The 24756-nt window shown below is 44.0% G+C and overlaps 1 protein-coding gene across 2 annotated transcripts in view; it reads left to right on the top strand.

Moving 5' to 3' along the window:
- pcbp4 (poly(rC) binding protein 4) overlaps positions 1-23958 on the top strand; it is an 88315-nt gene extending 64357 nt beyond the window's left edge. The window contains exons 9-15 of one of the 2 annotated variants that reach the window (XM_041033767.1): positions 1200-1274; positions 5499-5570; positions 12089-12130; positions 12276-12354; positions 14340-14395; positions 19605-19774; positions 23508-23958. In XM_041033767.1, coding sequence (XP_040889701.1) covers positions 1200-1274; positions 5499-5570; positions 12089-12130; positions 12276-12354; positions 14340-14395; positions 19605-19774; positions 23508-23919 — 906 coding nt within the window. In that variant the 3' untranslated portion in view covers positions 23920-23958. Of the gene's footprint in view, positions 1-1199; positions 1275-5498; positions 5571-12088; positions 12131-12275; positions 12355-14339; positions 14396-19604; positions 19775-23125; positions 23285-23507 lie in introns of those variants that run through there. The other variant, XM_041033768.1, reaches the window with a different exon arrangement.
- The last annotated feature ends 798 nt before the right edge of the window (positions 23959-24756 follow it).

Here is a 24756-nt window from a genome sequence, read left to right as displayed (position 1 = left end):
AGTGCAACAATATGAAATCATGTTGCTTCTGGTTGGAAATCTATTTAATGTCTCCTTGTTTCATCAAAAACACATGAAGTAAAAAACTGACGTGAAACATCAGCTGACACTTGACTACAATGCAGCAACAACATCAGTCACATCAGTCTCTGATTTATTTTCAGAGAAGACACATGACGTGTCAGCGTCAGGAAAATATGATGAGAAAGATGAGAGATGAGAAAAAAGAAAGAAAGAGAAAGGAAATAAAGAGCGTCACTGATTTCCAGCCTCAGAAATGTTGAACCTTTTGTGACAGCATGGAGAAATTTTTCAGCCTGGAAAATATAAACGTGGATGGTGAGAACTGGCCAGGTTTCACCTGTTAGACAGTGAACATGTGAGTCGTCGGAGGTTGAGATTTCCTCTGGATCTCACAGATCTCACAGAATGGGTTCTGTCCTTTTTAACCAAAAGCTTCCAGTTTGGGAAAAGAAAGAGAAGAGCAGCCTGCACCAAAAACAAGCAATGAAATTAGGTTTTTCTATTTCTGTTCTTGTTATTTCTGCTCCTCTTTGTGAAATTTATCATACGTACAGCGAGTTCTGCCATTCGGCTGCAGGGAAAACTTTCCCACAATGCTTTTGTTGGCAGCGAAGAAAAGCTGCAAAACACAAGATTAGATTGTGGGATAATGAATCTGTTTGAAACAGTAAAACAAATATTGCTACTGCTCCTGGTACTGGTGTTAGAGGTGATGTCTGCTCATTACCCCTCACACATTAACAAATTAAGTTCTGTATGTTCTGTATCTTTCTATGAATATTCATGCAAACTGCATCATATCCATCATCTTAGAGATAAACATCAGTGACCGACCAAATCAGATTTAGCAGATAAAAAACGTCGCCTCAGTAAATTGGCAAACCGACGTATCAGTGTAATTTCACTGTCTCTGCTCCTCTGGGATGAAATTCTGCTCTTTTATAAAAATGGCTCTTCGCCTGCGACTTATCGAGAGTCCCAGCTCCGCCCCCAGGCATCGCGCTAAAACCCAAACCAGGACTAAAAACTCTTTCACCATAAAGTTGGACTTGAGACTGACGTTCAGCAGGAGAACAGCTCCACCTGGGAGATACTGCTGTTATCTGCGGATTCATTCTCATTTCTCACCTTTTTTGTTGTTTCCTTTTCCCTTTTCCGTCCCTCCACCTCTGCAGTCGCCACCGAAGGGGGCCACTATTCCGTACCGACCCAGCCCAACCCCGGGAACTGTGCTGCTGGCAGGGAACCAGGTGAGAGGATGGAAATCATGTGGCATCATCAGGGCCACCAAAACACAAAACCACCACAACACAACACAAAACAAAACTTCAGATAGAGTAAAAAAACAATCTGAATTACTGACAGAGGGTGGAAGGAGGGATAAAAGAAGGCATCAGGAATGGAAGAGAGGACGGGGTGGTGGGGAGAAAGGCACAGGTGGATGAATTAATAGGTTGGATAGATGGGTGGATGGAGGGGATCTAGGGAGGGAAGAAGAAATGATGGATGGATGTAGAAGAGGATTGAGGTGGAGATGGAGGAATGAATGGATGAAAGAGCCCATACATAATTTATTGTCAGAAAATTTACTTTAGTTTGCAATATGAATGCTATAGAGTGCACACACACACACACACGCACACACACACACACACACGTTAAATGTCTGTTTGATAGGTCATGCATTGTGAGTGGCAGCTCCTGTCACCGCCCATCCAATAGATACAAATGAGGCTTTTCATGTTTATTCATTACAAATCATAACTATTCATCAGCAGGATGTGTGTGTGTGGATGCTGGAGAAGTAAGTGTGTGTGTGTGTGTGTGTGTGGATCACTGATGTGTTTTAATAGTTTGTGGAAACAGTGGAGCTCCGTGACACATGGGAGCTGTTCACCAGCAGGAAAATATCATTTGCCTTATCCTTTGAACAAATACTTGAAATGTTGCTGCTGCAGTAAGCGGAATGATAACACGTGCGTTACCGTGGAAACGCTCGGTCAGGACTGTCTCGTTGGCTGAGGTGCCTGATGAACTTGTTTTTTCTTTTTTGTCTGCATCTAGTTTTGTACTTGTCTTGCATGTCAATCCCGTCCTGTCTCACACATTTCTTGTGTCTTTCTGTTGAGCCAATTAAACTGTGAAGCGGAAACATCATGAAAAATGCATCCAAAGAAGTTTTCTGTCTTCTCACCTGCTCTGCCGTGATACCACCTCAGGCCGCTGTGAGTCTTTGTCGTATAATCACATTAACACCCGTTTCTGTTGATTACGACGTCTGATTATACCAGTAACTTAACTGATTACCACGTGGCTCCTACTCAGGCAATTAGATCATGTGATTCAAGTAATGTAGTCAAGACTGGAAAAGAAAATCAAGATTACCTTTATTTACATCCATTTACAACCAAATGTCGAACAAGATAACGGTCAGGGGCCGGAGGAAACCTTTCAGACTTTCAGCTTTTTCCTCGAGCTGGAACATAAACCATATAAACACTGATTACAAGAGAACATTTTCTCAATAGGGTCATTAGAAACTTGAGTATACTGTTCATAAGTTACATGACTTCACAAAGTATTAATGACCCAATCGAAACATGGAAAGTTGGGGGGTTGAATAATTTGGCTACTTAACGCCCAGACAGTCAAAACAGGGCGAAGCTAAAGTTACTGAAACATCGAGACGTAAAAAGAGCGGTGAACCATGAGGTGGACATTTATGGTTCTGAGTGAAATGGACGGCCAAGGAAATTGGTCCAGACGTTTTTTATCGTTTTAGTGACTTTGATTTGATTCTCTGACTTTTCCTTCGGCGCCATCATCAGGTCAACATCTTGGTTTTTAACCAAATACCTGCAAAACTAATGAGATTTCCCATCAGCCTCAGCTGTACTTTGTGTTTAGTGCTAATTAGCAAACTTTAACAGGCTAATATGCTAAGCTAAGATGGTGAACATTTTAAACATTATAGCTGCTAAACATCAGCATGTTAGCACTTTGTTTTAGCTGAAAGCACAGCTGTGCCTGAATGTAGCCTCACAGAGGCGTTAGCATGGCTGTCGGATTGTTCTATCATTTATTTCTTGAAATATTCTGTTTTCATCTCACACAGTTGAGGCTCTGAATCTTTTAAGTTCATGGGAATTAGGAATTCAATTAATATCTGGTAGAATATTGATATCAGCTGGTATATCAATATCTATATTGACTTGCTTTAGCCCTAATCAGCTCTAATTAGCCCTTTTTCACACAAATATTACAAAACCGAAGTAAAAAAAAAAAAAAAATCCTGCATCTTTAACGATTTTTCCCTGTAGGTCTTTCAAAGCACCTTGAGCTCTGAAGAGTTTTCAGGGACTGAAACTCTGATGCTTAATTGGCTGAAGAAATCTCACTGTGTGCTTTCAGCCTCAGCGGTGCGTTGAAGCTTAGCAGCATGCCGGTTGTCATTTGGTCAGTATGAGCTATGGATGATTTTCCCTGAGAGAGTGGCAGAACGGAGATGTGTCTGTACTTGGTCACACATCACTGGACTGTAACAGATATTGTTTGGAGATTTACTCGCCCGTGGTTGGGCGTCTCTCTGCTCAGATGTCTGGGGCATTTGGTTGTTTGTGGATGAACGCCATGAGGCTCCAAGGTGTCACTACAGTCAACAGTGGGACGACTGTCCCAGATATTGAGAACATCTTCAAACTGAGCTCGTCTCCACATTTGAAAAGTAAAATCGATCATTACACTAAAAAAGATTCAATAAAATAAGGTCACATTCAACTTCACGGCACATTGAAAAGTTTGTTTGTGTTTATTTCCTAGTTTACTCCAGATCTGCTGCATAAAGTCAGAAGTTCTCGGAGACTGAACAGACTCAGATTTGAGCTTCAGCAGCTGATTACCAGATCAGCATTTTATCACCTCAGCAGTAGTAAGAGTTAGAGTCTCATGTCTGGACGAGATGACGGACTCTGTGACTCTGATGTTCTCCTGTCCAGATTTAACAAACAGACCATTTAACAGCGGCAGCATGTTCAGAAACAGGAGAGCTGAGCACATCACTCCTGCTCTCACGTCTTCACACTGGCTTCCAGTTAGTGATAAAGTAATAGGAATAAAAGTTTAAAGCGTCGCTGCTGGATTATAAATCACTGAACAGCCTCAGACATGTTTGATGTGATTGGAGGTATAAAGTCAGCAGGTCTGTTAGATCCTGTGATGTGTGCTCCAGCTTCGTGTTGTTCAGACACTGTGTGTTTTTATGAAGCTCCTGAGTTGTGTTAACTCACACTGCACATTTTAATAGGCCTCTCTGCTCGGCCAGAACCTGCAGATTCACATTATTGATCGTTCAGGTGATTATTCAGCCATCGTGACCTCACACTGAACATCAGATGAAACAGAATTGGCCCAGCTCTAAAATCAGGATGCTTCTGTGCAGAGTTTCCTGTTTGCTGTGGCTGAATCTCTGCTGTGCCCTGAAAGCTGAATGGTTAAATCCAGCCGGGGACTTTGGTTTTCTCCCTCCCCTCATTTCCTGTCTGCCTCTTCACTGTCAGCTGTCCATTAAAGGCAAAAATGCCAAAAACATAATCTGTAAAACTGATTGATTGTTTTCTCTGCTGCACCTGTCCCAGCACTGTAACTGTGTTCTGCTCTATTAGTTCTTATGGTTTTTTTATTTTTATTTTTTTTACCTCATCTCATCCCTAAAACTTTATGATGATCCCTGCTTTATTTTGATATTATTATTTTTTCTGTAAATGTTCTAATGCATTTCTTTTCCTTCTATAAAGCACTCTGAGTTGATTCTAGAGGTGTTACTCAAAGCGGCCTTACCTTGACATATTCCCCAGCAAAAGAAAAAATTCAGTGCCGTCAGTTTTTGTTATATTAACCAATGGGGCCAGTTACTACGTGAAAACATTAGTTATTAATGATCTCAAGATGGCTGCTGTGTCTCTGAGACTCTGGTTGGACTCCTGTTTCTGCACCTTTGTCTTCACAGTGTGTGCACAAGCTACTGTGTGACAGTTTCCCCTCAGGAATCAACAAACTATTCATTCTGCTCTGTTCATTTCCAGCTCATATTCTCATCTGCCAATGAACAGGAAACTAAATGAACTTCTTATCTCTTCTGCATTACTGGGTTTGATTTACTCTGCCGAGGAGCAGCGTGAGCAGCAACACTGCAGAAGGATCGTCTCAAAGTTCGTCCCCTGACTAAAATATTGTGGACAGAAGTATCACTCAATGGCCTGTGTTGGTTGAAGCCAAACCCTGTTCATGATATTTAAGCTTTTAAACAGCTTTATAGCTGAATTCATAGATTCACACGGAGTTCAGACACTAGTGTCAGCTTTACATTCATGGATTCTGGCAGGGATTTGTGAGATGGTTTGGTTTATTGGCTTGTTCTGCGGTGGAGCTCTAACCCGAGTGTTGACTGTGCTTGTGTCTCTCTGTGCCGGCTGAAGGTGTTCGAGGCGTCAGACTTTGGCTCTCACCCCCTGTTCTCAGTCGCACAGGGAGGAGTGGACCTGCAGCAAGTGAGTATGGCCGCCTGGGGGCAAGGGACAGGGGTCAAAGGTCACTTCATCCAGTCAGTCATGCATTCACCCAGTCTTTGAATGATGTAAAGCTACTGGTACACACCCATGTAAAATTCACTATAGTCATGTTGTAAATCAAAGGTCCAGTGGTGGAAGAAGCACTCAGAGCTTTTACTTAAGTAAAAGCACAAAAGTACTGGCATCAAAAAACAAACTCCTGTAGCTGCTAAAAGAAAAGAAAATTAAATTATATCTTTGCAAAAACAAATTGGTTTGACATTAAAAACAGGCTGAAATATTCTTACAGCACTGGGACATCATCACAGTCTTTTCTTAACCCGTAAAAAAAATACATCACAGTTTATTTCTGGATTATATTCGTATTATTTATCCAAATGTGCAGAGTTAAAGCTGATGAGTCAGTGCGTCAGCAAGTCGATTCACATTTTGTGAGTTCACTCATTGCACTTGTTTTTTTAGCTGCCTCTCAGTGTACAGGGCAACAACAGGGCAACAAGTTTACAAACCGAGTCCTGCCTCAAAATGACCAAACCACAAAACTAACTGTGCTGGAAACGGATGAAGGAACGGAAGGGGCTGGTATAAACGTCTGGCCATGAACTGAGCTGTGACCAGACACTGACTTTTACCTCCTGACTGTGGAAATCTCAGTTTTCAAATCACAGATGATGAACGTTTAAATGGATCATTTAAAAAACAGAAATGTCCGTAGACACAAAAGCACATGACGTGTTGATGTGCTGACGATGCGTCGGTTAGAAGCACAGACTCTGAGTCCACTCTGAAAATCCTTTCTCGAGATTTATTTGATTTTGGAAGAAATCCCTTTGTATCGTATCCTGAGCGGTGCAGATAAACAGCTGCTTCCCTGGAGCGAGGGACGGAGCCAGAGGAGCTGAGTTCAATCACTCTGCTATTGTGCGGTAAATTCACACGCGGCTGCAGCCAGCAATGGCATCATTCAGATGGTCAGACTGGTCAAGGATTCCAGATTAACACCTCCACATGGAGACGGTAAATATGACTCTTCTTTTTCACATGAAAAGTTAAAAAATTCAGGAACGTGGGAGCCAAGGTTGAGCACAGACGGTGACCATGAAGCAAAGTAAAACAAAGAGATAAACAGAAACAGAAGAAGGAAGAAAGGTAACAAATGGAGGCTGGCTTAACAGAAAAAAATATATCTGCAGCAAGATAAGGAGGGAAGATAAAAACCAGGGATGAGAATCAAGAAACAAAACAATGAAGAAACAAAGTGTAAACAGATAAACGAAGGCTGCAGGATATCTGTCGTATCCGTTTGATTTTGCCTGGTGAGTTTAACGGCTGTTAAAGGCAGAGAAGTCGTCAGTGTCACACACAACAGCTCAGCGCGGCCTGTAAACACACACGCGTTCTGCTGTAATTATAAAGGATGAAATGGATAATTCAAAGGGTCATTTTGTGTTTTTGAATTTCAGGCGTGAGAGGGAGCTACCATCAAGCATGTTTTCACACGGTGTTGATGATTCCTGTAAAGTTAGACGTCATGAAAGCACGAAAAGGCAGCAGCACTTGATGCAGTCAGAGAATTGATCGGTGATTGTCCCGGAGCTCATAATACTTTGATAATAACCCACAGGGCTGCTGGGCTTCACACACAGACTCTTGTTGCACTGTACAAGTGATTTTTCTAACAAACACATTATGTTCAAAAACCGTTTTTTTCTGTGGACATTATGTTGAAGCAGAACATCAGCTGATCTGCTCGGTTCCACTGAGAACATAATGACAGCTGTTGGGGAAACAAATTCTGAAATATTTTTGAAAGGGAGCTGAGTTGGAAAGCAGCGCCCGTTAGCTCACCCACTGGTACCAGTGTGCTTCCAGTCAGTGCCGGAGCTCGGTCGGACTCCCTGTACCCGATTAGCTCTGACCACCAACACGGCAGAAAGACACGTCACTGTCCACGCTTCTACAAGCAGCGTCCCCGTGTCCCTGTGTCCCCGTGTCCCCACACCTCCACGTAGTCCCTCACGGGCAGGGGGCGGGGCTTTCTTTTTAGCAGTTGCAGTTAATGGAGAGTTTATTTTTGCATCAGCTGCACCTGCACCATGAAACAGGCAGATGGGCAGATTTTTGCCATTAATCTCCCCTGGTTTTTGCTGGAGCTGTTTTAGGACAGTGTGATGAATTGTGTGGCTGCTGGCAGTGCATCACAGTGTGGGTCAGGTTCACACAGTTACATTAGTTACACCTACTGTTGTGGCTTATTCTCTTAAAACATTTAGTTTCATACAGTAATTAGACATCAGCCTTTAAAACGTGACACCAGCTGGTCAAATGTTCTTCTGATGTCTTTGTATGAAACACATTTACTCAGACAACATGACAACTTGTAAGACAAAATGATCATATATGTTTGGATCCATAAACGAAACCTGAAAAATGTCAGAACTTCAAACTAAATTCTGGAGATGACAAACTCTGAAACACTGCTGCACAAATAGCTCATGTCAAGGGCGAGGCCGGGTGTTTAGATTAGACTATCCATAACTGACTGGTCTGAGGTCAGTTTCCAGCAGCTAGTGTGTCACCGTCATTAGTTAAGTGTCCTTCAACCCGGCGGTGAACCCAGATCAGCATTCACATGTTTCTTTATACACTTCAGTGCTGTTCATCTGTGTTCCCACAGCATCTGGACTCATCTGAGGAGAAAATGCAAACATCCCTGTTGAAGTCCATGATCGTGTGTGTGTGTGTGTGTGTGTGTGTGTGTGTGTGTGTGTGTGTGTGTGTGTGTGCGTGTGTGTGCGTGTGTGTGCGTGTGTGTGCGTGTGTGTGTGTGTGTGTGTGTGTGGACAAAAGTCCAAAACGCACAGGAAAATCTACGTTTTTCAAAAATACCCAAGTGGGTTTTTTTTTCATGTGGACTAGATGTGATGTGAATGCAGATTAACTGTACGACTTCAGAGACACATTGGTGGACAAAGCAGACAGACTGACAGAGGGACGTGCAGACAAGCTGACAAATGGGAGCATGGACTGAAAGACAGAAAAAGACAGACGTGTAGAACAGAAGAGCACTTTACTCCATCACACTGACAGCTCAGTGAGCTCGAGAGCCAACTTTAGCTAAGTGGTGTGTGTGTGTGTGTGTGTGTGTGTGTGTGTGTGTGTGTGTGTGTGTGTGTGTGTGTGTGTGTGTGTGTGTGTGTGTGAAACACTGTCAGGCACAGGGCCTTGGGAGCATCAGTTAAAGCAACAGTAACACAAGCTAATGGAGGCTCCACGGGACTGATGGGAGAGGGAGGACGAGACAGGTAGAGAGTGACGAAGAGAGGGGGAGGCTGAGGCTGAGACTGAGGCTGAGGCCGAGGCCGAGGCTGAGACTGAAACAGCTGGATTAGGAAAACAAATGTCAGGGATGTGGTTCAGCTGTAAACAGTTTGACTGACACATGAGTAAACAGTGTCAGCTTAAAGGACTGATTGTGTCATTTTTCTTGTGAGAACAGCCTCAAATTAATCCTGATTCCAGTGCAGTTCATCGAGCATCCAAGTTAGCGAGCGTGTTTCAGACAGAAGCAAACAAAGTAAAGACAAAGGACAAAGTGTGAGACAAGACGGTTGAGAGGAGGAGACATGAATGAAGGGAATAAAAGAAAACGATGAAGCAGACAGAGGTAGGATTCCACTTTCTGGAATGGAGAGGAGAGAGACAGAGGAGGGGATGGAGGGAGAGTTAGTGTGGAGTTAAGTGGCTGTGCAATGTGATTAATGCTTTTTATTCATTATTTAGGCAACAGTCACACAGAGGGAGGGAGGGAGACGAGGGAGGGAGACGAGGGCTTCAGGAGGAGGATTCATCTGTTTTCATGTAGTTTGTGGTGAAATCGCTGGTTAGCTTTCTGTTGACAGATTCATCAGCTGTTATCATGGAGCCATTTCAGGGATTTAACTTTAATCTTCGAGCTGCGAGGATTTCGTATTGACACCATCAACTGGAAATTAGCTGTCGTGACACGTTTGATTCGCTGGCAGACATAAAGCTCACGCTGAGCGAGTGAAGAGGGAAGTAAACAACCGAGTGGGTAAAAGTTTGGAGAGTTTATGAGTGAGTGTGCTCACAAGTTAGTGGGTCAGGAATTCCACTATGATGGAGCTAATGTGCAGATACTGTCTCTTCTCTTTCCACTCTTCATTATCAGTCATGTGACTTTTAGTCTCAGTTGGTTTCATCTTTTTCTGAATTCAAATACAAATTTCATCTCTGATCCATTCTATGTTAAGAAACTGATGAATATACATGTGAACTGAGGGTGGTTATCATGCTCGATGTTGAGCTCCACCGGCTGCTTTACAAGCTTATATGTTAAGCGTGGTGAGCTCCGTCCTGACAGTTCGTGCGGTCACACCCAGCCCGGGGGATGTGACTGTGTCCCACCGTCACAGGGGAACCTCACTGTGCACAGTGTCTTTCAAAGACTCTACAAGAGTTTGATTTATTACTGCTGAAGTTTCGGGTTCTGACAGTCATCACTGTTGTACAGTTTCTGCAGGGACAGAGTTTGTCTCCTCTGCGTCCTCTTGTCTCATGGATCACCTCTGCCTGACACTCAGCTCCTCACAGGCTTCAGCTCCTCTGCAGCTCAGCTAAACACCAGCACTGATACTGTAGGAGTCATTTAAGGAAGTTGATGCAAACATTTTTAGTCCTGAAGGATCAAATGTCCCACTGAGAATTTTGGTCCAGTTACACGTCACTTCCTGTTCTGAGAGGTTTAATACACATGGGTCCAGAAGTGCAGCAGCTCCTCCTGCCTGCTGCATCTCGGATTCGTGCCGCATTAAGCTGCCGATGAATATTTATGAGTATAAGGCATTTATTCTGTGTTAGGGTCTGCGTGGACCGTTTGGCTCCGGGCGTGTGATGGAGACTTTCAGGCTCGCTACCGTGTATAAATATTTACCAGCATATCTGCAGATCAAGGAGAGAGATATTATAATATCAAGGAGGCCAAGCACACCCAGGTCGGTTACGGCCTGTTCTCCGGATCCCTGAGTTAGCATCAGGAGTCAAAAGTTCAGCGGCAGGGGCGATGCTGTGTGCGTCAAGGATAAGATCTCTGAAATCTGTTATATAAGGTGTGGTGAACCTCAGGGAGACACGCAAATGCACAAAATAGCTCCCTCATGTACAAAGTCTTCTCAATGCATGCACACAGTCCCTGCACACACACACACACACACACACACACATATGCACACACAGCGTGCTCCCCAACCCCTCAGCTGGTTTCATGCTTTGCCTATGGAGGTGTTCGTTCTCTTTGAAGTTCAGTGTGGGATTTGGAAAAGCCTCTAAAAACTCTTTAAATCGTGATATTGGAGAGATAAACGCAGACGCTCTAACGAGGCGATCGAGGCAGAAGAAGTCACCGGAGATTCAGACGGGACGGATGCTGGAGTGGAAGTGATTTTACTGTAGTGCTTTTAGGAACTCGTCTGTTGTCTCTGTGCTAAGGAAAGCATTTGGGAAACATTAATCCTAATGATATTATGATAAGAAGGTGCTTCCCTCTGTGCTCAGTGTGGAGATGAGACATATAGAAATTGATTTTTAGTCTGTGAAGTGAAGGTAAGACCTTTAACTGATGGGCTTTCAGACATGTTGTAAATTGTTTTATGGGTTTTGTGTTATAAGCCTCAGAGACCTGGAAAAACTGTCATTCTTTTTTTATCGTATACGAAGCTGAGACAGTTTTTATGGCCGATCACTGAACTGTATCTATATTAAAAATCTGGAGGAATAAAACATTTGACACACATACAGCCGAGAGTGTGGGTTTGGTTTTTGGGCCACATGAAGCTGGAGGCTCAAACAAAAGACACAACAATTACACACATGGTGGTAAAACTGGCCGTCAGGCTTTTAAATGAATGGTTGTCTAATAAACAAAACAAAAAATGCTCGGTAAGTTGTGGATGTTAAATGTCGTGTTGTGTGTCCATCTTTACCACAGAGGCCTCTGTTCTTCACTTCCTGTGAGTTTACAGGAGAACACTGACTGTAAATGATAAAATAAATGAAATGGATTTTTGTTTTTTTACCTTGAGATGTGCAGAGAGGTTTGCAGACTTTTCACAGCCCTGGTTGTTGACTGAGAGCACATCCTCAAACTCTCAGGCAGAGGGCAGCTGTCTCCATGCTGCCTGAGAGACAAAACCCAGGGCTGAAAGAGCACAAGCTCGTTATTTTACCTTCTGGTGAATGCATGCTGAATTTGAAAGGAACCTTCCTCTGTAGGAAAGGAATCTTTGAGAGAGATTTTAGAAAATGAATCAAACAGAGACTGTGAGGGGTGGGTGGGACGGGACCTGCCCTCCCACCCCCCCTCTCCCTTTACCCCCATCCCAGTGGAAACAGGAATGTGCTGCAATGACACAAATCTCCTTTGCTCATGTAAACCTGGACTTTACTCACACTTTTTTTTGTCTTTCTTTCTCTTCCAGACGTATGCAGTACAGAGCCACTACGGCATTCCACATTCAGAGGTAAAAAAAAAAAAAAAGGCGTTTTTATTATTTAGATTATATTTCCTGTGAGAATTATGACAACAAGTGCTTTGCTTTTCTCAGATGATTCATTAGGCTGTTGACATTAATTTACATTCTCCTACTTTCTCTGTTCTTCTCTCAGTTAGCAAAGCTCCAGCAGTTGTCGATGCAGCAACAGGGCCTGGCCCCCATCAGCCAATCAGCTACACAAGTTCTGCCTGGTGTGTACACACACACACACACACACACACACATGCTTACACACAGAAGAAACAGGAAGTCTGAAAAGTTGTTTTGATGAGTGTACACAGTGTGTGTGTGTGTGTGTGTGTAATGCAGGAGAGACAGGCTGATCTGGGTTCAGTCTGTTCACTTTGTTGTCGCAGTTCTTCAGGTTTTTTTTTCATCGGCTTCTTCGACACAAAGAGAAGAAAAAACATTAATTCAAAAACCCGATTTTAGAAAAACAACATCATTACCTCCAGTTTCATCATTCACTGCATCAGAGAAGAGCTTTGTAAACACATTCATCTTATCAGACAAGCTTCGAACTCATCTCTGTAGATGCACTCTCCGTCCTCCTCCATTCTGTGAGAAGTGTTGGATAATCATTATTTTAATGTTTGGTTCTGCATCATAATCCCTGAGTGTTCGCTCACTGCACAGCAGCTCTGTCTAATCACTCTCTGCCGGTGGTTTTTTGGCGACGTGCTGTTCTGAAGATGTGACTCTGGTTATTGATCAGAAGGTGGAAATCAAAGGTGCAACACTGCAGACGATTGGTTTTTGTTGCTTAGTGAGTTATTTTGAGGACTGTCTCAGTCTAAACTCCGCTCATGAATCATTAACAGTCAGTGATTCTCTTTCTGTGGCACCTGATCGATCATAAAGGAGATCTGCTCACGTTACCGCCTCCTCCTCAGAGGGGTCAGAGGTCATGGGCGGCTGCAGAGCCGATAGTGGTTCAGTGTCATGTTCAAGGACACTTGAGCAGAGTGGATATTTACCGTCACAGAGGACTGAAGCGTGCTCCTCTCCTGCACAGAAACACAACACTGCTGCGGCTCTTTGCACAAACTGAACAAACACGTGTTGTGTTTTTACAGAACTCTGCTCGTTGATTCTCGGTGAGAATTCTCTTAATACAGTTTTTCTCCATTGATTTGATGCATTTTCAGAGACAAAAGCTGTTTTGAGATGACACTGAACAAAACTGTCTCTCTGAAAGTGCGAAGTTTGGCAGAATTTCATCCAAACAATGAGAAAAAGTGAAAAGCGTCTTCTCTGCTGCACTTTATTCACATGACTCATGGCAGGAAACCAAAAGGCCCATTAACACTTCAAATTAAAACAAGGGTCAGTGAATTACAAGAGACACTTAGAACACAGATACTGAGGAAAGTGAGTCCACTGCTGTGAGATAAAGCTGGTGTCCATCGGGTGTCCAAAGTGGGCGTGTTAGAAAGACACGCCCACTTTGTCAAGTCATTTTTTTCTAACAAATGCAAAGCAGGCACACACACACACACACACACACACACACAGCAGAGCATGAAAGAAGAGCAAATTATCATGTGGGGATATGGATGGATGATTATTCCATTATGTCCCAGGTACAGAACTCATCAGTCGTGGTCATGCAAATTCACACACACACACACACACACACACACTCGCTTTTAGAGGAACTGTTGGATTCATTCGTTGTGACTGGACCACGGCCTGTGGTGAGGAGTGAAGGGGAAGAGAGGATGAAAGGAAGGAAGGAGGAAAAGAAACAAAGGAGGGAGAAAAGAAAGTAAATGAAGGAGAGAAGGAAATAATGAAGATCACACTACCAGTATTTTTCCTTTCAATTTATATTTTATGTTTTTTGCAGACCTCATTGGTCTGTTTCTTTACCTCTGTGTCTTTCATCACATTCCTTCTCTTCATCCTTCCTTTCATTGTGCGTAACTATAAAATTGTAAAATCTTTTATTTGCGGTCTTTGTGTTTACTGTGTGTTTTCGTCTGGTGTAACTTTGTGTTCTGTGTTTGACGACGATAATGTGAAGAAGCCACTGGGCGTCGTTTTGATCCCTGATTATTCCTGAACAACAGAATTACAGTGGATTTTTATCCCCAATTCATTTCAATAAATTAAAATTACTGATCTGTGCCCCTGTCTCTCTCTCTCTCCCCCTCCCTCTCTCTCTCTCTCTCAGGAGGGGTGGAGGCCAATTCCCAAACCACGTCTCAGGAGCTTCTCATTCCAAACGACGTAAGTTCTCAGGATGTAAACAAATATAAATATATTGTTTTGACCTGATGGTGGCGTTAGATGGAAGTTCAGAGGATCATCACAGTTACTACGGTTCATCCTGAGGGGAACATGAATGTTTGAGTTAAATTTGGATGGATGTGTGCACTTATTAGTGAAAACGCCCAGAGCTTCTTGCTGTGACCATGAGCAGAACAGTGAACAGTTCACTGTTCTGCTCAAGGACATTTGACATTTGATGGACAGGTTGACTGTTGCGAGGTCAAAGCAGCGACCTTTAGTTTATAAGACAGCCTTTGGCCAGCCTGTCTCTGTCCTGCACATCTCTCCCTCGTCCCCCTTCACCCTCCCTCTCTCTGTCCATCACAGGCAGTAACTCATCCAGTCAGAGTTCAGCCGTTCAGAGCTTCGGCCTCTTTGCTTTGCTGTGTTTACACAACAACGATGCATCTCCCCCCAAAATCTGGATTAAGCATCAGAGTCATTAAGATGTTTACATGATTCTGTAACACGAGTCCTCGTCTGCTAATCTGTCCTTCAAATGATCAGTAGTTATTGTGAGTGTTCTGAGGAAAGTAATAAAGTAATGGACACAAACAGCTGAAAAATAAAGTACCACAGAAGCCGAACGTGAGATCGAAGGCGTCACTGTGGAGCTCTGACTCTGTCAGCTTGGTTTGTTTCGGCAGGTCAGAATGAATCTGCTCAAACGTGTTTAACACATTTACTGTGACGCAGGAAAACTCACGTCTCCATCCTGTGGCTCACTCCACGAAGGACTCTGCACCAGTTTGTGCTGCTGGTTCGTTTAGTGACAGAGCAGCAGGTGGAGGTGGAGGTGGAGGTGGTGTCCACGTGGATGTTAATGTTTAGCGTCTTAACACAGGAAATGTGCAGCTGCAGCTGAAGTTTAAATTTAACCTCATTAGTTCTATAATACATTAAACCTTTATTTTATATTTGACGCATGTTTCCTTTCCATCTACAACCTCCTGTGTCACGCCTACAAATCCCACACTGACTTTCCTCCCACAGCTGATCTCAGTGAATCCAGCAGAATAAGAATCAGTCTGTGTGTTTGTGTGTGTGTGTGTGTGTCCATTATAATGATGTGATGACAGTTTCTGTTGACCTTTAACATCAGACATGAGACCCTGAGAAAACTGACTTTAATTCTAATAGTGTATTTGTTTTGCTGCAGTTACGCCCCCTGCTGTTCGACCTCCGTTTGCTCCCTGTCCTCCTTTACTCCTGCTCACATCGCAGTTTCCTGCGGGATCAGTTTAATGAAAAGGTTTAGATTAAGTTCGGCGATGATGATACAGATATGTGAAGGTGTGAGAGGGGAACATGAGCGCAGCGAGCAGGTGTGTTTTCCACATTAACACTGAGAGGATAAATATATTCTGCCTTTCAGCCTCCCTCACTCCGTCAGTGGCTCTGAGTCAGTCCCTCAGACCAACAGTCACAACACTGGGTTAAACACAGCAGCCGGCTGCCAGTCTGTCAGCAGCTCCGTCTGCAGGACAAACACCAGGACAAACATGTAGACACACCTGTTTGAGGGGCACCAACACACACACGCACACACACACACCATCAGTGAGGCACTTGTTGTTGTTGCTGTGATTTAGCTGCAGGAACAGGAAACATGTTCCTTCTGTTTCCTCAGAGTTTTTCATTGAAACTTGCTGATGTAGTTTAACAGCATCTACTTAGTGTTTTAATTTTAGAAACTAAAATCAAACCCGACGTGTAAAAAGACCCACGCGACCACACTAAGTATAAATGTCCTCACACTGATGGTTTAGAACAAATAATTCCAGAGGAGGGTTAGGGTTAGTTAGTTTGAAACTGTCTCCCATAAAAACACTTTGTAGTTTAATCATTACTTGATTGTTTTTTATTTATTGGACAGTCTCTGTCAGCAGCTCTGCAGATCGTCTGCATTTTATCTCCTTTATTTCTGGTCAGAATCTTTCTTGAGGACAAAATGTCGTACGGATTAGTTCTGTTTGAGCGTAACGCGACTCTCAGGGTCTTTTTCGGATCAGGTCTAATTATCCTCAGCTCTGTTCGGGTTGGTTCTCATTATCTCTCCTGGACCTGTGAAGGTCTCTAACGGCACGTCATGGAGTGAGCTTCCTGTCACAGACCGGTGTTTAACATTCACAGCGTCTGCAGTCTGTCTCTGACGTTAACCGGGTGTTTCAGCCGCCGACCTGAAACCAGCCTTAACCAAAGCTGATTTACCATAAAATTGTTCTTTAACCTGAATGTTGTAGGTGTTTAGTCAAATCCAGATAAAATCAGATTAAACCAATCTGCTTCTTTTTCTAAAAAAATATGAAAAAAGAGTCGACTATAAATACGCCTGTGTATGAATTGTAAGCAGCCCTGCGGCTGAGCTGAACCTTCACTGCTCAGCTTTAGTGTTTCCCACAGAGATTTCTGACTCTGAATCAAACAGGAGGAGAAACACACACAGTCATGATGTGTTAACATTTCTCCCCTTTGGCTCTGTACGTACGAACTGTCTGTCGCACAGTGAAGGACACACAGAGGAGCATCAGGAAACTCTGACGACATGTTCCTCACCTCTGCAGGTGCTGTCACCTGTCAGCTTCCTTTCATGTTTGTAGCATGAACACAGTCACACACAGAAACACACACAGAAGAGAATACAAAGGAGAAACAGCAACACAACAGCTTAAGACCCTGTGCATGTAAGTGTGTGATACGTTTCTGTGTGTGTGTGTGTGTGTGTGTGAGTCATTGAGCAGCTTAATGACATCCTATAGCTCGCAGTCAGAGATTTAACAACAGGCCTGTCTGACTCTCTCTCCCTCAGTAAACCTTTCCAAATTACAAGGGCAGCAGGGAATCACCCAAAAATAGCCTTCGCTTCGTCCTCTTCCTCCTCAGCTTCAAGCTGATTTTACCCAGCAGCACTTACATAAAGCGGCGCGGGGGGGGGGGGGGGGGGGGTGGCACGTAACACTGTACAGAAAACCTCACATCTCCAGAGCAGTCAGCCTTTTAGAAAGTGTAAAAGCCAAAGCTTGTTCTCACAGTGAGGGCGACTGTTGTCCCACTGTAAAAAGCCGGTGAAGTGGTGACGTATGCACGATGTTTCAGGTCAGGTCAAGAAACAAAAACCTGCATCAAACATGTTTAAACTGCAGACTCAGGCCTTTCAGTTTTCTCTTGATTTGTTTTTACTGTAAAAATACTGAGCGCAGCCATTTTAATTAATAAGGTTTCCTCATTGTGTTGATAACACACAGGGGTGATGGAGAGACACACAACAGATACACAGAGACAAAATCTTTGCCTGAGTTGGTCCTGACCTGGTTCGTGTCAGCTGGCACCTTGTCCTTGTCTCCCACAGTGACACTATAGCTACCACACACACTCACACACACTCGAACACACACTTAAATTATCAGGCCTCTTTCCACGAATAGCCCAGTATAGCTCACACAGCAGATCCCCGTCAGAGCCTGTTGGTCAAATGACGTGTGGGGAAAAGAATGTCTGGGGTGTCTGTGAGTAAAGACGATAAAGAGAGGAGAGGGAGCACGTACCGAACGAAGGATGCAGAAAAGAAGAGTGGAACAGTCTGAACAAAGGAAAGATCTGGGTCATAAGCAGATAAAAGAGAGAAGCCGAGTGGAGAGGATCAGTGGAGAGCTCTGCCTCTGAGTCTCCTGTGTCAGTGTTTGTAACTGAGCAGCTTCATTCTAAAATCATTTCGAGTCAGAGCCTCTGGCTGCCGCGTTCAGCTCCTGTCCAAGGGTTTTTTGATGTGACTTCAACTGGGCGCCAAAATCTGTTTCAGCTTCTGTCCTAAAGGACGAGATCCCAGCCAGCTCTGCAGTCTGAGCTCTGATACTTCGACCTAAACACAGAGAGAGAGAGTCAGACTGAGCTCTGTCGGTAACATGATGAGTGAAATATTAAAGGAACAACCTGAAGAACTGAGTGGAGACACAGTGAATACAGGAGGAGTCACATGGTCTTCACCGTCATCAGATCTCGACCCAGTTTAACGTCTCTGCTGAAAGCGTGTTAGCGCTTAACGTTAACCACACGCTGCGAGTGTCTGAACAGTTGAATCAGGCTGTGTTAGGAACAGATCTGTAATATTTTACATAGAGAACGTTTTATCAACACGTTCAGTGTCGACATCTGGCATCAAGTTCAACTTCATCTCTTCCCTGTTTTCTGTCTGTAGTAAATGATTAAATGTGGCCGAGTCGAGCTGAGTGTTGGTGCTGGTTGATGTTATTACAGCTGAAGCTATGTGTTCTATCTGTTCCTGCGTTCTTCGGGTTTGATCTCACGGTTCTTGATTGAATGTGCTGTAGTTCCGTGAGGCCAGAGAAAACGTTATATCTCGACAGAACAAGCGTTGCTTTGCCTGAGATCATGTTCCTGCTCTAACAGTTTGTTCTGATGTGAATGTGAAGAAAAACATGTTTTCCAATTTTAAAATCGAGCAGCAACTTCACTGTGATCAAAAGAAAAAGATGTAAAAAGTGTAAGGAGAATTCAATTTCCCGTCATTACGAGTCATTAACCTAAAATGAATCACTACCCTCTGAGGCAAAGTGTTATTACTGTTATTATTGTCTCAATTTTCTTTACAAGTAAACAAATAATTAACTGTAACTGCTGAAGTTATTTAACATTGTGATAGATTTCAGGCTAATGAGCCATAGCGAGGGTTAATTAGCTGTTTGCACGTTGACTCTTTACACCAAACTGCCCTAATGGGGATCAGTACAATGTACCACTGTTTTAATTGGATTACATCTCCACACGCTCTGGTGTTGACGCTCAGATTGTCTCACTGTCCCTCTCCTGTCACGTCTTCTCCATTTACATCAGTTAAACATATAGAGCCTGTTTTTCAGAGCAGAAGAAGAAGTGAGAAGAGAAAACTGACACCAGGTCTCATCTCATCCCAGTGTTTCCTGTTTTTTTCACTGTGTTTGTGGTTTGTTATTGTCAACTTTCTTATTTGTGTATAGAAATTAGTTTTCACACAGCAGAGACAGTGCAGCCTCACAACGAGGCCACGAGACATGTTTATGGACTGAACTGGCACCGAGATGAGCACAGTAAATATCTGACCCAGTGCTCCGTCTCTGAGATCCTGATGCACCTTTAAATCCTTCTCCTCTGTGTCTCATCCTCCTCGCAGCTGATTGGCTCAATCATTGGTCGCCAGGGCACCAAGATAAATGAGATCCGGCAGGTATCGGGAGCTCAGATCAAGATCGGCAGTCAGATCGACAGCACCAGTGATCGCCACGTCACCATCACCGGCACGCCGATAGCCATCAACCTGGCTCAGTACCTCATCACTTCATGGTAAGAGTCTGGACACAGAAACTGTTGTCACGTTAAAACCAAGGCCAAAATATTTTCCTCTGCTGTGCGGGCACTCAGCCACCTGCAGCAGCACCAGCTCACCGTGAGGTCCGAGCCCAAAGGTCCGGAACGCTCCCTGCTGTGCTCGGATTGCTTGTGTTTGTTGTAAATGGACGCTCCCTGAATCACCGTTTACTAACCAATACTTGTGTCCGCTCCTCTGCTCGTTAGACCTGTGGATGAAACACGGCAACGAACCAGAGCAACTTCACGATGGTTATATCGTCCTGAAAGTTGTCGAGTCGTTGATTCAGTTTAAAATGCTCTTATTCAAGCTAATTTCACAAGGTAAACAAAGTAAAGCACACAATAAAACGATAAACAGTGTCACACAGGAAATACATCACATACAAAAAGTAACGGCCAGATTAATTTCATCATCAGAAATAAGTAAAAAGAACTTAAGTTTTAGTGATTAATTTTAATTTTCTAATTTACTTTTTTTTATGTCAGATGACAAATATTACATTTTTGTCTTAGTACGAATTTCCTGCAGGACCTGACAGAACACGAACATCTGTCTGATACAGATGTCATCAGGTGTGACTGAACGCCTCTTAAACCAGCAGATACAATTTTGATTTTATCACTGGTTCGTTCAGCTCGTGCATCGTGAAGTACATGTGCGGGATGTGTCGCAGGAGAATCACACACATTTTTAAAAGAAATGAAACTCTACATCAAACAGAGAGCGTTAGTCTCTCCCTCACCGAGCCCTTTAATCAGGCAGTGAATAGGAGGGACGCAGGAAACATCGTCAGGCAGCTTTAATACAAGTTACCACCGTGAATATGCAAATTCATGATTGGACTGTGGATGAAACTGATATTTCACTTACCACTCGTCCTGCCGCTGACAGCAGGGAGAATAGGATGGACAAATCACACACACTCACACAGACACACACAGACATGCACATAAATATAGACAGCTCAAACACACACATACACACGGTGTAAAGCAAATGAAAGGATGGGTCGTCCTCATTCAGTCTGAAATGTCAGGTCAGGTGAGGTGAGGTGAGACTGACGCTGGAGTATCCATGACAAATCCGCTTTTCCCATTAGATTTTTTTAATCAGCCAGTAGACAGATAGTCTTCTCTGTCTTCATCTGTCAGAGCTTATTCCATCTCCGTCCTCTGGAGGCCAGGTCTCTGACCGGCTGACCACAGAGCAGCAGCTAAACCCTCACTGGAAACTGAATGAAGTCACCTCACAGAGAGAAAATCTCCTCAGTCGATCGTTGTTCTGCACTGGTTCCTGGATTTTACCCGAGTTTTTCCATTTTACTTCGACTTTACTGCATTTCAGAGGGAAATATTTTACTTTTTACACCAGTAAATTTATCTTTAGCTACTGGTTAATCTGCAGATGTAGATTATTCATTCAAAATAAAAAGCTGAGACATATTATCGTAGCTTAATCTACTCAGCAGAGATGACAACACATGAATGCATTGGCCTGAATAATCACAGCGTGTACTTGTTTTCCTCTCTCTGGTAAAGGGTGATTGTAGGAAGCAGGGTTTGTGGTGGAGGCTGTTACAGCGAGGTCAGAGGAGGCTCAGAGGAGGCTCAGAGGAGGCTCAGAGGAGACTCAGAGGAGACTCAGAGGAGACTCAGAGGAGGCTCAGAGGAGGCCCCCAGGCCAACACTCAGCATTCCCTCCAGTAGATTAACATCGTGTCTCCTTCAAACTAGAAAAATATCATGTATTTAAATAAGGAATAAAACACAGAATATAGGACAACCTTAAATATAAGACAGTTCCCTTTTTCCAACCTGTGTTTTGGAGAAAGACTGAAACACTGTGACCCTCATCCTGTTTCTCCAGAGTTTCCCTAAGATCCCATTAATCCAATGACAAGAAAGCGCCGAAGTAAATCTTCTACATGAAACCTACATTAGTGTAGACCTCGCTCTCCTGTTAGTTTTTCAGATTTTAGTCTTTCTCAGCTCATCATCTTTCACGGCTGTGATTCTTGGCTCGTTCGTTTCTGCAGGAAAGACATTGAGAGAAACTACAACTTGTTTTATACCAAAACACATTAAACGAACTTTCAGAACCTCCTGCAGGTTAAAGTGAGCTGAGCAAACGCTGTCGGTGCTGAATGACTCTGACAGACTCGCTGTAAACGGACTGAAAACAGTAATAACATCGCTCCGTGTGGAAGCGTGTGCTCCACTGCTTCTCCGTGTTCAAAAAGAATCTCTGATGCTGTGAACGTGAAATTATCTCGTGCTGTAATGTAAGACGACCCCCACTTTGTCAAATCATCTCTGATATTCTCTCTCACCTTCTGTGATGCAGTCACATGAATTCGCCGTCTCTGGTGCTGAACTCAGAGCAGTGCGTTTGCTTTGTGTGGCAGAGACAAATGGAAGATGACCGCTCTGATCTGAACGTGACTCCCTTTTATCTGCTGTTGATTATTCATGCCTTGGAGCGCGCTCCCTGTGGACCCTCGTGTGCAATCAGGGAAGCTGTCAGATACAAACGCTCCCACCACAGAGTGGAGGGAGAGTGAAGGGGAAGAAGCCACAGCTCGGACATGTTTGGCTGATGCGTTTAAGATGGCGGCTGCAGAATCTTTAGTGTAACAGTCGTCTTTGTGTGGACGGTAGTTTACTGAGACACTTCTGTCTGCTGTTAGAGAGCGGCCCCAACAAGCTCTGAAAATGTGACAATAAAACAATGTTTTTTGAAGAGTTTACAAAAGCACTTCAGCTTCGTAACAGGCAGAATAACAGGAAACGCCCGTCGTACACTGTTCATCTTGTTTTCGAGCTGTGACACTTCTTCCTTTTTACAACATTTTTGTTTCATCCGTCTTTTTCTCTTCAGCATCAGTCGCTCCGTCTTTAAACCATGTAAATATCGGTGTCATCAGGATTTATTCTGTCTCTGTCTGTGAGAGGGAATATGTGAAGTAATGCACACACGCCACATGCCACAGCTGGAGGTGGCGTGTGTGCATTGGGTCAGATTTCAGCCAGATGTTGAGTGTAATCTGGCCACAAGCTAAAAGGCCTGACTCCACTTCTGTCCAGCGAACACAGCAGAAAGCGAGCGGCAGCTTCTCCCTGCAGACTCCACACAGCTTCACCGTAAAGCTGATGATGATGTGAAATGTTGCTGTCCATTTCAGTCACGTGTCCATTCTGCTTCCAGCAGGACTCAGCTCTCTGAAACACTGAGAAGGTTTTTTATGCTTCTTCATCATCTTCATCATCTCTGGCAAAGCTTTCATCCTAATATGTCTATAATGGTTTTGTTCCCTCCTCCCTAAGCCCCCTCCCAAGCCATCACCCCAACTTATACAGCACACCCCCCATCTGTACAGCGAACTCCCTACAATAATCTGTTGCAACCTCCAGCAAAACACACCTGTCTTATGATTTTAGTTCTGTCAAATTTCCTTTATTTCATTTTTACTCTCCAAAAAATCCTCTTTGTTTTTCTTTGGGTTTAATTTTCTTTTTTGTTTTTTACTCTTGATTTTTTTTAACATGTCTTTTATTTAACCCTCTAACCCTTCTCCATCCAAAACTCCCTCTCCCTTACCCCCCCCCCCCCCCCCTCCTTCCCTCCACCCTTCGTCCCCTCCCTTCCTTCCACCTCCTCTCCCAACCCCTTCCTCCCTGCCTCCCCCTGTCCTCCCCCCTCCTCCAGTTTAGAGACCGCCAAATCCACCGCCCAGTCCTCCTCCATGCCGTCTCCCGTTGACCTGACCATGAGCTTCACCCAGCCCGCCCCCCCTGCCTCTGCCTCGTCCTCCTCCTCCTCCCCCCTGGCAGCGATGGGCGCCACACTGCCCCACGCTCCCATCCTGGGCGCTCCCTACGCCCTCCCCCTCTCCAGCCTCCTGGGAGTGAAATCCATCCCCTACCTGGCACTCTCCACCCCTCCTGCCTCAGCAGCGGCGGCGGCCATGGGGGCTCCGGTGTTACCGGGAACCATGCAGACAGCAGCCGTCCCGGTTCAGGCCCACGCAGCAGCGGCCCTGGCGTCCTACACGGCCAAGATCTCATCCTCAGCCAACGGGATGAAGAAGCCGGAGAGACAGAAGTTCGCTCCGTACTAATGACAGAGGAGCATCACTGAGGTAGCCTCTGGGCTGGTTTTCAGGCGGGAAGGGCAGTTTCATTTTCCTACTTCACTCTTTCTGTTGCACTCTCACTTTTTTCTTTTGCGTTCTTTGCCTCTCTGTCTTTCTTTCTTTCTTTCTCCTTCACTTCCTCTGTCAAAGTGGGATCAATGGAACATGTTTGATTTCAGACAGGGCCACAGCAGAATCCATGGAAACCAGCATCGAACGAGGTTTCTCCGTGGTGGATTTCCACACAGCAGGTTGTTTAAAGTTGTTTGCCGTGGTGACGGGCTGGAGATGAGAGCCTGTCGCCTGCAGAGGCTGGTTCTGTTTGCATTATTCCTCTCTGCAGTATTTCAGACTGACCTGCTGCTCATCTCTGCTCCATTAGGCCTGTTGTTATTGGAGAACAGCAGTTTTAAGTCAGGGATAAATACGCTGCATTTCCTATAACTTCTTTTAGAAGTTTTAGATTTTTTAGAAACCTCTTTGGGGGGAGTTTAAAAAAGAGCAAATAAAGGGACGATACAAATGAAGATACTTAGAATTTTTTATATTTCGTACTAAATTGGAAACTATAAAAAGAGAAGTGGCCATTTCCTCTGCAGATTCATATTAAAACACACAATTAACTGAGAACTTGCTGTGAACTGATCCCAATAAAGGAGGAAGTCTGTGTGAAGGCCATGAACCAGGCCGCAGTGAATCTCATCTCTCACCGGTAATCAGAAATGAAATGATTTTTTTTAAACGGGATACAAACGTGAAATATGTCCCAGCTTTTTTGAGTAGTAATTTTAAAAAAGTTAAAATCGGGGGAGGAAGACAAGG

This window comes from Toxotes jaculatrix, chromosome 3 (assembly GCF_017976425.1).
Source record: "Toxotes jaculatrix isolate fToxJac2 chromosome 3, fToxJac2.pri, whole genome shotgun sequence".
Classification (NCBI taxonomy): Eukaryota; Metazoa; Chordata; class Actinopteri; family Toxotidae; genus Toxotes; species Toxotes jaculatrix.
Note: the sequence above shows the minus strand (reverse complement) of the source record. Positions and strands in the feature narration are given on the sequence as shown.